The sequence below is a fragment of the Acanthochromis polyacanthus genome, chromosome 10, assembly GCF_021347895.1.
Source record: "Acanthochromis polyacanthus isolate Apoly-LR-REF ecotype Palm Island chromosome 10, KAUST_Apoly_ChrSc, whole genome shotgun sequence".
Lineage (NCBI taxonomy): Eukaryota > Metazoa > Chordata > Actinopteri > Pomacentridae > Acanthochromis > Acanthochromis polyacanthus.
The window spans coordinates 285,251-299,859 of record NC_067122.1 but is presented as its reverse complement, the minus strand read 5'-3'; the positions used below and the strand labels follow the sequence as shown (position 1 = coordinate 299,859).

General features: G+C 43.2%; 1 protein-coding gene across 2 annotated transcripts; it reads left to right on the top strand.

Annotated features, from left to right (window-relative positions):
* The first annotated feature begins 430 nt into the window (after nucleotides 1-430).
* Nucleotides 431-13,876, top strand: LOC127535855 (NLR family CARD domain-containing protein 3-like). 2 transcript variants are annotated; one of them, XM_051954776.1, is made up of 11 exons: nucleotides 431-553; nucleotides 875-1,078; nucleotides 1,383-1,520; nucleotides 4,154-4,226; nucleotides 4,387-4,612; nucleotides 4,765-6,216; nucleotides 6,268-6,607; nucleotides 8,682-8,855; nucleotides 10,323-10,496; nucleotides 11,985-12,158; nucleotides 12,963-13,876. In XM_051954776.1, exons 4-11 carry the CDS (start codon nucleotides 4,224-4,226, stop codon nucleotides 12,970-12,972), a joined length of 2,553 nt encoding a protein of 850 aa, XP_051810736.1. In that variant the 5' UTR covers nucleotides 431-553; nucleotides 875-1,078; nucleotides 1,383-1,520; nucleotides 4,154-4,223; the 3' UTR covers nucleotides 12,973-13,876. The 2 variants fall into 2 exon arrangements, with proteins under 2 accessions (XP_051810736.1, XP_051810735.1); XM_051954775.1 differs by lacking the exons at nucleotides 431-553; nucleotides 875-1,078; nucleotides 1,383-1,520; nucleotides 12,963-13,876 and adding an exon at nucleotides 1,835-1,879 and having other exon boundaries at nucleotides 11,985-12,430.
* Nucleotides 13,877-14,609: the final 733 nt, after the last annotated feature.

Here is a 14,609-nt window from a genome sequence, read left to right as displayed (position 1 = left end):
GAACAGCTGTAGGAAGAGAGAAAGTTTACACGTTTATACACCAAAAAACAACAGCGCTGGTAACTGTTAGAATGTCTAAATGATCCCAGAGAGAGAATGGATGTGGACCAGGATCCAGCAGCAGGTCACACTGTGTAGATGTGATGGACTGATAGAAGAGCAGCAGCTGATGTTTGTGCAGCACACAGGATGAACAGGAGGATTGGATGGAGCTGAATGATGTGTTTCCTGTGCAGGTGAAGGTAAACGGTGTGTGTGAGCTGCTGTGAGTTCAGCAGCATGGATCAGTGTGAGGATCCTCACAGCTCTCTGTGGGGGAACAGAAGAAGCAGAACAAAGCTCAGAGGTGAGACCACATCTCTAAGTGTCCACGACTCTTCTGCATGTCAGAGCTCAGCACTCATCACTGCATCATTATTCACAGGAAAGAACCTGGATCTGAACCAGAACCTGATCCTGATCCAGAACCTGCATCCAGCTGTGTGTCCTTTAAGAGCGACTGGTCCAAGGATCTTGACATTAATTTTAAATCGAATCGTTCATCAAAAGAACGGTGGGTTGACTTCAGTATTAAACTGTCTGAAATCACACCAAATGTATTTATTTTTCTGAGGTGTCTGCAGGTTTTCACCAACATGGAAAGGTAAGACAGTCAGCTGATCCTCTCAGTTGTGTGTGAACTCTGGATGGAGTCCAGTAAAGAGATTTAATGATGAAGCTGCATCCTGACAGCAGATCCAGCAGGATGCTAGTTTGGACTCTGGTTTATGACTTGGTGTTGGTGCTGCTTGAACTTCCAGCTGTGTTGGTTGATGTGAAGCTGCTTGTTTGTGCTGCAGTTACTGAGCTGCTGGTTTTCCTCTCTGTCTACCAGGATCCATCAGAACCCAGAACCAGGACCAGGACCAGGACCAGAACCAGGACCAGGACCAGGACCAGGACCAGGACCAGGACCAGAACCAGGACCAGGACCAGGACCAGGACCAGGACCAGAACCCAGCTGTGTGTCTGTGAGGAGTGACGGCTCAAAGGGCGGCATCATTAACTTTAAAAGACGACTGCGCTCTGCTGGAAAGAAGTAAGATACTGACTCTGTAGTTCATCCTCACAATGACACACAACATGAACATGAAGACACACAATGCATTGTTTTGTGTGTCTTTGTGGTGAATCAGTGTTTATGTGATTCATGTTCACTGTGAAAAGCTTCAATAACAATATTGATGAGGGTCAAAGTTCTGACTATCGGATCTGATTATTGTCCAAACTGATAATCGATTGATTCCTCGTTAACATTAATAAAACAACGTCTAAAATCTGATCAGTGGTTTTCATGCAGCGAGAATTTTGTTAAACATGAGAAATTAATGTTCTTTTATCAGGATTCACCAGAAACTCAGACATGGACCTGAATCTGGATCTGATCCTGGACCTGAACCCAGCTGTGTGTCCTTTAAGAGTGACCAGTCAAAGGATCTTTATATTGACTTTAAAGGAGAACAACCTTCTTCTTCAAAGAGGTAATAATTCATCTGTAAATGCTGTAACTGTATAAAATGTCAGTGAGTCAGTTTTATGGTCTTTCTGATGGAATCCTCAAACACATGCTGAGTGTCAGCTCAGCTCTTTGTCACATCCATGGAAATGTTCCTGTGTGAGGCAGTGTGTGCTGTCAGAGTGGAAAGAATGGATGCTGTGGTTGTGGTGAAGCAGCTGCAGGACAGCAGCTGCTCCAGCAGGTGGCGTCTTTGTGCTTTGGCTCAAACAGTGTAGGCAGGAAGCTGCAGTCAGGTTCGAGGTGCTGCTGGACGGAGGAGGACAAACAGCAAAACGGTGAACGCTGCTGTGATGTCCTGGAGACACATTTGTCTTCATGGAGGTTTGTGGACAGTGGCGGTTTTTTGCACAAGCCAACTAGGCGGCCGCCTAGGGCGGCAAACTCAAGGGGGCGGCATGATGAAGGGGGGGGGGGGGGGGATCATTCAATACAATTCCCTTCATAAGCACGCAGCTGAGTAAGCATCCATTGACACTCTGATGGTGTTACGTTACATAACAAATGGCGCCCTCTTGAGGTCAAGACTCAGAGGTGCGCCCTCTGTGACCAATGAAGTTAAAGCCAGAGGGAAGAAGTTTGGACTTTATTTCTTTGTAAACTCAGTTCCAGGCCGTGTGTGCAGCAGCTCAGAGGTGGAAGTTGAAGCTCAGCTGCTGCACATGTTGGTGTGTTGTGATGCAGGATTAGCAGCTCATCATTAGCTGGTAGCAGGATTAGCAGCTCATCATTAGCTGCTAACAGGAACCTGCTGTGATTTCCAGGAGCAGAGTTTCATTCAGTAGCTGATTCCATGGTCATGAATTCATCCCCAGTGTGGGGGAGTTGGTCCTGGATGATGCTACTTCATGTCAGCAGCTCTGATCTGATTAGTTTTGGGACAGTTTCTCTGAGTTATCATTGATCAACTTATTGATCAGTCCTCATTAGGGCTGTATGATTTGTGGTAAATGTCTAGTTGCTCTTTCTCTGTCAGCTATTGTGATTAGATTTGTGATCATGTTTTAAGTCAAACTTCAGTTTAATGTTCATTGAGTCATAAACTTAAAACGTGATGAAGCTTCACCTCATGAGACAGCATCAAACTGTGACTGTCACAGCAGGAGGACGGCAGCAGGAATCTGTAAAACCACTGACACACAGTTTAAAATCTGAGACGTGTTGTGTAACTTACATCCTAAAATGCAGCATTCATGATCAGCTAACGGCTTTATTTCAAACTGTGATTTTATTGTGAATTTCTTGAAATGAATCCCAGTTTTCATTGACTGAAAATAGAGACAGCTGGACTTGTTGTGGAACATTTGTGAGCAGAGAAACGACCACTGTGATTACAGTAGATAATCTCCTACAGAAACTATCAGAGCTGCATTACTGCACGATCCAAATACTGAGCAACACTTGTTCTTCAGTTTAATCTTAAGTTGAAACTGTTTGCTGTCCAGAGGTTGCTGTTGTTGTTTCCTGTGGTGATGAAAACATGAACACAATGATAGTAGAAGGAGGAGAATCCCAGCTGAGATAATGGTCCAGTAACAAACTGATACCTACAACCTACATCCAGTGAATCAGACTAACAGCTGACCAGCAGAAAGACTGAAGTGACTGTTTGGTCATCTCCACAAAACAACATCCATCAGCAGCAATCTAATGCTGTTAACAGCAACCTTGAAGCCCAAACCAAGAATATTGGAGTCGTCTTTGATTCCTCTGAAATTTGATGAACACATTAATTCAGTAGTGACAGATGTTACGTTCTACTGAGGAACATTACCAAACTGAAGTCCATCCTCTGTCTGAAAGACATGAAGACTGTAATGACTGAACTAGTTTCCTCATGTTAGACTGCTATAACTTACTGTTCCTGGTTATTGGTCAGTCCTCACTGTCTGGTCTGCAGCTGGTGCAGAATTCTGCTGCCAGACTTTTAACTGACAGCAAAACAATGGAAAGCTTTAAACCTGTCCTCTGATGCCTGCACTGGTTACTGGTTAAATACAGAACTGATTTTAAGGTGGTTTTATGACAAAGCCATGCAGGAGTTGGTACTTGGGGACATTTCTGAACCTCTTTGCTCCTCCTCCACCTCAAGGCCTCATATGAGCTTCATCAGACCAACTGCTAATAACTGTTCCATGACTGAGGCTGCTGATTGGTTGAACCTTTGCAGTCGGGTTAGAGTCCAAAGCTTTGGAACAGCCTTCCTCTTCTAATCTGATGATATTTTCAAGAAAAACTTCAAGATGTTCTGGTTTTAAATGACTTCTGGCTGCTCTCAGTGGTCTTAAAACTTCATATTTATTTAAAAATTGATCTTCCACGTTGCTATCCTCTTTATCCTGTTGTAGTATTTTATTCTGTGTAATTTAGCTTCACTCATTGATTTTACTAGTTTTATATTGTCTTTACATGTATATTGTCAATTATCATTTTAAATGTTCTGTCTGCTCATCATTCTTTTCTGTCTATCTTGATCATGTGCAGCACTTTGGTCAGCTCAGGTTGTTTTTAAACTGTTTTTCTAAATCCATTTGATTTGATGTGGTTTGTCTGTGTGGACAGACGTACTGAGATCTAACTGTTGATGTTGATCCACAGAGTGGAGCAGCAGAACTCAGAGGTTCCCAGAGCTCAGTCTGTCCAGCAGCATCACCTGGACTCCATATTCATGGTGAGTTCATGGACAACAAGTTGTTCTCCATGTGTTGTGTTCAGGCGTCTCCATGCTGCTCTTTGTAGACCAGTGGACTGTCAGTGTGTCCAACATGGATCTGATGTTTGGCTCCATGATTTCACTCTGATGGACTCATTGACACATTTCTGTGTTCCAGCTGCTGGAGGACAACATGGTGACTTTTGTGAAGAAGGAGCTGAAGAAGATGCAGAAGGTTGTGAGTCCAGATTACCCAGAATGCTCAGAGAGTCAGAGGGAGGATGAGGAGGAGTTGGAGGGTGATGATGAAGATGAGAGGAGCAGCAGAGAGATGTTTGAGCAGATCACAGTGTTGTTCCTGAGGAGGATGAAGCAGGAGAAGCTGGCTGACTGTCTGCAGAGCAGTAAGAGGATTTGTGTAAAGACTGAAGCTGCTGATCAACAGAACATTTACTAAAGTCTCAGAATATCTTCACACAATCAGTCTTTAGGAGGATGAACTGTTGGAATATTTACTGTCATTTATTCATTGATCTCATATTGTTTTTTCATTCAGAACTTGCTGCTGCTTGTAGACGTAAACTTAAACGTGGTCTGAAGAAGAAGTTCCAGAGAGTGTTTGAGGGCATCGCTAAAGCAGGACAGAAGACCCTCCTGAATGAGATCTACACAGAGCTGTACATCACAGAGGGAGGAACTGCAGAGGTCAATGATGAACATGAGGTCAGACAGATTGAAGCAGCATCCAGGAAAGCAGACAGAGCAGAAAGAAGCATCAGACCAGAAGACATCTTTAGAGGCTCACCTGGAAGAGATGGACCAATCAGAACAGTGATGACACAGGGAGTGGCTGGCATCGGGAAAACAGTGTTAACACAGAAGGTGACTCTGGACTGGGCTGAAGACAAAAGCAACCAGGACATCCACTTCATGTTTCCATTGACTTTCAGAGAGCTGAATGTGGTGAAAGAGAGAAAGTTCAGTTTGGTGGAACTTGTTCATCACTTCTTCAGTGAAACCAAAGCAGCAGGAATGTGCAGCTTTGAACACTTCCAGGTTGTGTTGATCTTTGACGGTCTGGATGAGTGTCGCCTTCCTCTGGACTTCCACAACAATGAGGTCCTGACTGATGTTAGAGAGTCCACCTCAGTGGATGTGCTGCTGACAAACCTGATCAGGGGGAATCTGCTTCCCTCTGCTCGCCTCTGGATAACCACACGACCTGCAGCAGCCAATCAGATCCCTCCTGACTGTGTGGACATGGTGACGGAGGTCAGAGGGTTCACCGACCCACAGAAGGAGGAGTACTTCAGGAAGAGATCCAGAGATGAGGAGCAGGCCAGCAGCATCATCTCCCACGTGAAGACATCACGAAGCCTCCACATCATGTGCCACATCCCAGTGTTCTGCTGGATCACTGCTACAGTTCTGGAGGAGCTGCTGAGAAGCAGAGAGGGAGGAGATCTGCCCAGAACCCTGACTGAGATGTTCATCCACCACCTGGTGGTTCAGGCCAAAGTCAAGAAGGTCAAGTATGATGGAGGAGCTGAGACAGATCCACAGTGGAGTCCAGACAGCAGGAGGATGATTGAGTCTCTGGGAAAACTGGCTTTTGAGCAGCTGCAGAAAGGAAACCTGATCTTCTATGAGTCCGACCTGACAGAGTGTGGCATCGACGTGGAAGCAGCCTCAAAGTACTCAGGAGTGTTCACACAGATCTTTAAAGAGGAGAGAGGGCTGTACAAGGACAAGGTGTTCTGCTTCGTCCATCTGAGCGTTCAGGAGTTTCTGGCTGCAGTCTACATGTTCCACTGTTACATCAACAGGAAGGAGAAGGTTCTGGAGGACTTCCTGGGAAAAGACTGGAAAGACAAGAACAGAGACACTCTGGATGTGTTCCTGAAGAGAGTGATGGAGAAATCCCTCAGAAGTAAAAATGGTCACCTGGACCTGTTTGTTCGCTTCCTTCATGGCCTCTGTCTGGAGTCCAACCAGAGACTGTTAGGAGGTCTGCTGGGTCGGACAGAGAACCGTCCAATGATCCAGAGACTCTTAGGAGGTCTGCTGGGTCGGACAGAGAACGGTCCAGAAATGATCCAGAGAGTCATCAACAACCTGAAGGAGATGAAGAGTGATGAAATGTCTCCAGACAGAAGCATCAACATCTTCCACTGTCTGATGGAGATGAAGGATCTCTCAGTACATCAGGAGATCCAAGAGTTCCTGCAGTCAGAGAACAGATCAGAGAAGAAACTCTCTGAGATCCACTGCTCAGCTCTGGCCTACATGCTGCAGATGTCAGAGGAGGTTCTGGATGAGTTGGACCTGGACAAGTACAGAACATCAAAGGAGGGAAAACTGAGACTGATTCCAGCTGTGAGGAACTGCAGAAAGGCTCGGTGAGTCCAGATGTGATGAACATGATCAGAGTAGATCAGTAGTTGAGTTCTTCAGATGTTCTCACTAGAACATCTCATTCTTCTCAGTGTTCCACTTGTTTATTTCTAACTTTCCATGTCAGCTGTGTTTAGTCTCAGATGTTCAAACGCTGTGAAAATGTGGATTTTTCAGTTGGTTCTGTTTAAAGCTGTTAAAAGAATGAAGACAGTTTTTCTATTTCATTCTGATAATTGTTCCGTCTGACAGTTTTTTCTTGTGAGTTTCTTCCTTTGGCTGATGGAGGAAACCTGCAGATCTGCTGAAACACATGAAGAACTGTAGAGGTTCTTGTCCAGGTTTTATCTCAGCATCAGTTATTACTAGGACCTGACTGATATGGGTTTTTTGAGGCCGATTCCGATATTTGGCAGAAAAAACATTCTGATAATTGATTAATATAAAAAATGTATAATAAATAAAATATCATCTTTTTTGGTCCCTTAATGCTGACAACAACAAAGATATGAATTACAGGCAGAACATTTTACTGTTTTACAATACTTTGTCCTTTTGTATTTGCTTAACTTTACAACAGAGGAAGTTTCAAGTACAAAACATGCAACAAAGCATTAAACCTCTGGGAAATTTTATATCTATATCTACCGGGCTTTGCAAAAGTTCTGTTACACTCGGTTTCGTGATCTTTAGAGACGTTTACATGTCGGAGTGAAAAATTCCTTTAAATAAACTGAAAGTTCTACCTTATAGGCAGGTGTCCTTAATACAATTTTTTTTCCCCGGTGAAGTTGTATCAAGATGGAAGTCAAAAGAGTTGAGATATCTGCTCTCCTTTGTGCTGAACATCAGCTGGATGACCGTCCACAGAGTTGCGGAGAGGCTAAAGAATGGTGAAGATCTTTCAGGTCCTCACCATTCTTGAAAGATCACTGAAAGATCTTCACCATTCTTGAGCCTCTCCACGACTCTGTGGACGGTCATCCGGCTGATGTTCAGCTGCTTGGCTCTGTCAGACTTGTTGTGGCCAGCATGAAGGAGAGCAGATATCTCAACTCTTTTGACTTCCATCTTGATACAACTTCACCGGAGAACAAATTTGTATTAAGGACACCTGCCTATAAGGTAGAACTTTCAGTTTGTTTAATGGAATTTTTCACTCCGACATGTAAATGTCTCTAAAGATCATGAAACCATGGAACAGAACTTTTGCAAAGCCCGGTATATCTCCTGTGGCAAACAGACTTTAGGTTCATTAGCGCCACCTACTGGTCTTCAGTGTTCATCAGTGTTACCAGAAATTGAACTGACAATTGAGAAAGGTGTGTTTAAAAGCATTATTGTTATTTTTACACGATTTTTTCTGTAATTGTTTAATCAAAATGAAGACATTAAAGGCCCAGTCCTAATATAATTATTACAGATTGAAAGTGTGCAGGTGTGAGAGAGGCTGATGAGAATTCAGTTTGATGTCAAACATCAGAGAAGATCAGCTGAACCAATTCAATTCAGTTTTATTGTATTTATATAGCACCAATTACAGGTCAGATATTCTCAAGATGCTTTACAGAACCCATATGTCTGAACAACCAGAGCAGCCCTACCGTGACAGTTGCAAGAAAAACACCCTTTAAACAAGAAAAAATCCTGGAGCAGAACCCGGATCTTTATGTGGGGGAACCATCTGCTGCTGGAAGGAGGTAGAGAGGAACAGAAGAGGTAGAGAGGTAGAGGAACAAGGAACATAGAACACACAGCTGGATACATGTATGATAAGCTAGATGATAGATAGAAAGTACAAGCTAACATTGTAACTGATTCATAGTTTACTGTTATGATGTACAGCTCTGGCATTAAATCTACTACATATGCAGCTGGTAGTAAAATTCAAACAGTATGTAGAAGAGCAGATCAAGTATAGTGAGGGTGATGCAGAGCAGACTGGTGGAAATGGACAGCTGATGGAAGAACTAAATGTCCAACAGAACCAGTCCAAATGTTCTGCTATCAAATGCATGAAGGAAATCTAAAGTGTCCTTTTTCATAATAACATGTTTTGTCATTTATGTCTCATTACAGACTTTCTCACTGTAGACTCTCAGAGAGTCACTGTGAAGTCGTGGCCTCAGCTCTGAAGTCCAACCCCTCCCATCTGATAGAACTGGACCTGATTAGAAACGACCTGCAGGATTCAGGAGTGAAGCATCTTTGTGATGGACTGCAGAGTCCAAACTGTAAACTGGAGACTCTCAGGTCAGTTCACTGTTGATGGTTTTTCAATATATTCAAATGAAGTTTGGAGTTTGTTGTTGATAAATTTGGAGGATTTTCCTGAAACATTGTGAAGATTAGGGGTGTAACGGTACACAAAAGTCACGATTCGGTACATATTTCGATACAGCAGTCATGGTTTGGTTCGGTCCTCAGTTATGGGGAAAAATGAAAAAAAAAAGTAAACAAACCTGCTGATCTAAGAGCTGGTCTGACTTTCTGGCTGAAGTGTGGATGAGAAGGAACTTCATAACTGGGCTCTGTCACCTAAAATAGGAAATATATTTTAATTAATTGCTTTTTTAAAAAAAAAAAACAATACCGTTTAGTTAGGCTCTTGTTTACCAGCATAAATATACTAGTAGGCTAAAAAATACACAATCTAGTCATTTATCTGTAGCAAAGAGCAGTAATGTAAAGTTACTGTAAGCTGACCTGAATAAGTTTAAAACCTCAGTTCTCAACAACGGAGTATGGCCGTAGATCTGCTGCTATGAAAACACCATGGACTTGGTTATTGCTTTAGCCCGTTCTGAAATGCTAGGCAGGGTTTGATGAAATGATGCTGGGAGCATCGTTTGCACAGTTCTCTGTTTTTTCCTAGCAGCAGGGATAGCTACACTTGGATGGTGCTTTTTCTAATGTGTCTAAGTTTGACGTGTTGCTGCATGCAGAGCTGAGGACCGCTTCAGTGTCGGCATACGGCTTTCGTCTTGTCCACTTGTTCTTCTACTTTTTGTACTTCACTGGGAGCGTCTTCCAGCTCTAGCTTCTTCTAGTTGTTGCTAGCATTAGCCATGAAGCGCCGGCAGGAGAATAACACTCCGTCACGTCCTGTGGTTCCCTGGAAACTCCTGCTTGGTTTTAGTTCCGCAATACTGCGTGAGTGTGAGCCAGAGAATGTCCACCGCAACTGTGGGCACTACGAAGTTTTAGGTTTCGCAATTGAACAATTCTGTACGTTCTTAATAGTCTTAAAAATTTTCGTACCACGGTACACCTCTGTACCAAACTGGAAGGGCCTGTACTGAAGGGTTTGGTACGAATATGTGTACCGTTACACCCCTAGTGAAGCTGTTTGAGATTGTTGAAGTGTGAATAAATGCCCTGATCAGCTGACTGCAGAGTTCCAGATGGAGGACGATGGAATAAATGAAAGAATGAAGAGATTTGATGTTGATCCTTTGATGAGAGAGTGGACTGAGGTCAGCAGATGTTACTGATGTGTGGACATGAATAGGTGGATGAATGTTGTGCTGACATGTGGATGATGTGTGTAGAAGGCTGACATGATGATGATCCACAATAAGAGAAGGACAAAGTCACTGTGCTGCTTTTAGAGAAAAGCTGATTGATGAGGACAAAGTAATGTTGATCTGCACATTCAGAACCTGAACACATCTGATGGATCATCAATGATTTTATACACATCTATGATTCTATACTCAGATTGGAGCGCTGCAGGTTGTCAGAGATCAGCTGTGATTCTCTGGTCTCAGCTCTGAAGTCCAACCCCTCCCATCTGGAACATCTGGACCTGAGCAGGAACTACCTGAAGGATTCAGGAGTGAAACATCTGAGTGGTTTTGTGGAGAGTCCAGACTGCATCCTGAAGACTCTGAGGTCAGACATCATGTTTTCTTTGTGTGCTGAGATGAATGTGATGTAAAGTTGTGATGACTCTAAACTGCAGCCATCAGGCTGATGTTCTACTGATCCACACTGAGGATCTTCATGGAACGTCTGTTTTCTTCTTCTCTGCTTCAGTCCTTGGACTCTTGGAGAGAAATGTTGAGCTGCACATTTCAAAGCTCCATCTCAGAATAAAAATCCTCCAGTGAATAACTGACAGTGAAACTCTGACACACGTGATCTTCAGCTCAGATCTGACCTCATGTTTCTCTGGAGTTCAAACTGACAGCAGCAGCTAACAGCTGTTTTTATTCCTCATCAAGCTCTCAATTATTTCACTATTTTAGTTGATAAAATGTTAAAATGAGTAAAACTGTTGATCCACTTTGTCAGAGTTGAAGGTGACGTCTTCAAATGTGTGGTTTTGTTCCAGCAACAGTCCAAAAGCACAAATATTCAGTTTAATGTGACAGAAAACAGAGAGTGTTGACAGTGGACAGACTGGAAGCAGTTTGATGTTTTTTCTGGATAAATGAGTGAAACCATGATTGAAATGTTTTTCATCTTTTGTCTACGGACTCATCAAATAGTGGACTGATAGTTTGAGCTGTAATTCAAGCTGTTTTTCATCCTGAGAGACAGAAACTAATATTCAGCATCTGCTGGTTCCAGCTGTTGGATGAAGTCATGTGATGTTTTAGGAAGTGAAACGTTCTAATCCAAGATGCAGCCGTTTGAGTTTCCTGCTGATGAAAGGTGAAGCTGATCCATCAGTTGTTGAATGAGCAGAAAATCCAGCAGAAAAGTTGTGAGAGTTGATGAAGAGTTGAAGTCATTTATCAGGAGCAACGGGAAGATTTTCTGCTTCACTTTCTGCTGATTTTCTTCTTTTTCTGCTTTGAGTCATCTGAAAGTGAAGATGTTTGTGTTTGAGAAAAGAGTCTGAAGACGTCACCTGGTCCTCTGAAAACTGTGATGGACACTTTCCACCATCAATGACAGATGGATGAAGAATGAAATGATGTGAATGTAGAGTCCTGATGGAAAGGTCTCCATGGTTCCAGAACATGAAGATCTTTTAGAGTCTGGAGCCTCATTTTGTCCACGTTTCCTTCTTGTGTGTTTGTGTGACTGTGAGCAGAAAGTGAAATAAATGTGTGAGTGTTTTTCCTTGTGTTTGTTGCTCAGCATGAGTTTGTGTGGATGGAGCCACTGGTGGAGCTGCAGAGTTTCAGAGCTGAAGTCACTCCGTCTTTATTGAAGCAGCAGCATGTTGTCATTAATATTAATGAGAGCTCTTCTTCACTGCTTCTGTTGGACTGTTTGAAGCTGCATCCTGTTGGCTTCAGCTGTTGGAGTTTCCATTTTTTAAACTTGGACCTTCTGAAGCTTCTTCAGCTCTGAACTCATGATGAAACTCTGAATGATTTCAAGCAGGAACTTTGTCTGCTCAACTCACATCTTTTATTCTTTATTCAGATTGGAGTTCTGCAGTTTGTCAGAGATCAGCTGTGATTCTCTGGTCTCAGCTCTGAAGTCCAACCCCTCCCATCTGGAACATCTGGACCTGAGCAGGAACAACCTGCAGGAATCATCAGTGAAACATCTGATAGATCTTGTGGAGAGTCCAGACTGCAGCCTGAAGACTCTGAGGTCAGTAGAAGGTTCCATCAGTCTCTGCTGCTTCCAGCAGTTTTCTACTAAACACAGTCAGTATCAAAGCAAAGATCCAGTGTCTCCTGTAAACCTGCAGCTTCTCAGTGAAGCTGTGAGAGCAGAATGGAGACAGAAACACAGAGACAGCAGTCAGCCAATCAGAGGAGCCACAAGCTTGTTGTCATGGTGTGTTTGATGGATGTGAAGCCGACTGTTGTTGTTGTGTTGATGTGTTGAGGAAATAAAGCTGATTCCAGCTGCCAGCCTTCCAGATGTGCAGAGACAGTGGTCCTCCTTCATCAAAGTGTCCATCAGATCTGATCTCACTGTTTGTTGTCTCATTCCAACAGTGATCAGCTGATCAGTGTGATGTTTGTCACAGCTCTGAGATCAGTGAGACTGAAGCCTGCAAACCAGCGCCTCTTATTTCACAGCAGCAGCATCATCACATGGAGGAACCATGAGGTGTTTGTACAGAGCAGAAGCTCTGCTCAGGTCCAGCAGCCACATCTGGATGTGTGTCCTTGTGTGTGCTTTGATCCAGATGTGTTGACTGCCAGCCTTCATGTTGGTTTGTCAGCTGATGTTTTCAGAGCAGATGAGATGTTGACGGACACTCAGAGACTGTTGGTTTAAATGGAGCAGCAGTAAATCCATGAGTGAAGAGTTTGTGCAGTAATGAAGCTTGATGACTGTCAGCAGTTTGTTTCCACTGTGGACTGCAGTGAAATGTGCAGAGAAACACACCTGATGCTGATCAAACTCATTCATCTCCTCTCATCTTTCTTCTTCTCTCTGCAGATGGAAGTGATGCTGATCAGGACGATGTTTGTGGTGAGAGGATGAAGTGTGTCCTGATGATCCAGAGGTTGAAGCAGCAGCAGCAGCTGGTGTGTAGAGACTCTGACTGGACCATGTTACTGGGAGGTGGACTGGGAACCAGTATGAAGTGTGTTGTTCCTGTATAGTTTAGTGTTGCAGCTCCACACTGTGAATGATGGAGAAGTTCAGTTCATGTTGACTTGATCTGTTGGAGGTTGATGTCAGGTTGCAGAGTGTTTCAGGATGTTTGTGTCAATGCAGGATTATATTGCAGCTTAGTTTCTATTTCCAGCTGCAGTCAAAGTTGTTGAGCTTCTCTGCCTTCAACACGTAGAACTGATGAGAGCAAAGTGTCCTGAAAACAAGAGTTTATTGAAGCACATTTTACTGGGTTTTGATCACATCGCATTGAGGCCACAAACTGAACATAAATCCAGTTTAGTCTTCAAAGGTCCAGCAGCAGCTCTGATTGGACCAGAACCAGACCGCTGATCCAGCAGCTCGTCCACATGGCTCATTCTGCCTCAGTTCACCAAATGCTCCACGTCTGACTGTCTCCAACGTGAATGATGTTTTTTAAATGATTGTTGTGTTGATCACGTGGAAAATCTGGCCTCAAAGGTAACATTAGTTTTTGAGTTAAAAGTCCTTAAAGAAGGTGGCCATGAGGGTTTTATGTGTCATTTTGTACGTTCCAATCTGTAGAACGATGTCTGAAATAATAATGACAAATAATGCGGCTGCAGTCCTAAAATGTAACATTGTCATTGATCTGAATTTGTGGTCTTCATGGAACAGCCTGCTATGTTAGAATAATACAAACCAGTTCTATGATGGTGTAAGTTTGATTAAAACATGTTTCTGTCTATTCACATTTTCCACCAACCACAAAACACTTACAGGTAAAAGCCAGAAAATTAGAATATTTTCATAAACTTGATTTATTTCCGTAATTGCGAACAAAAGGTATAACTTTTACATTATATGTAATCATTGCACGCAGACTGATGCACTTCAAATGTTTATTTATTTAATTTTGATGATCATAGGTGGCAACAAATGAAAATCCGACATTCCGTGGGTCAGAAAATTAGAATATTGTGAAATGGGTCAAGTTTGAAGACACCTGGTGCCACCCACTAACCAGCTGATTAACTCAAAACACCTGCAAAGGGCTTTAAATGGTCTCTCAGTCCAGTTCTGAAGCTTACACAAACATGGGGAAGACTTCAGATTTGACAGCTGTCCAAAAGGCAACCATTGACACATTGCACAAGGAGGGCAAGACTCAAAAGGTTATTGCTGAAAAGGTTGGCTGTTCTCAAAGCTCTGTGTCCAAACACATTAATGGAGAGGCAAAGGGTAGGAAAAACTGTGGTAGGAAAAAGTGTACAAGCGACAGGGATCACCGCGCCCTGGTGAAGATTGTGAAAAAAAACCCATTCAAAAATGTGGGGGAGATTCACAAGGACTGGACTGCTGCAGGAGTCAGTGCTTCAAAATCCACCACCAAGAGACGCATGAAAGACATGGGTTTCAACTGCCGCATACCTCGTGTCAAGCCTCTTTTGAACAAGAAACAGCGCGCAAAGCGTCTCACCTGGGCTAAGGAAAAAAAGAGCTGGA

Bases quoted from the DNA above. Each gene is read 5' to 3' on its own strand.
- LOC127535855 (XM_051954775.1), top strand. The intron at 4,613-4,764 runs GTAAGAGGATTT...TTTTTCATTCAG, and splicing joins GGCTGACTGTCTGCAGAGCA to AACTTGCTGCTGCTTGTAGA. The intron at 10,497-11,984 runs GTCAGACATCAT...TTCTTTATTCAG, and splicing joins TGCATCCTGAAGACTCTGAG to ATTGGAGTTCTGCAGTTTGT.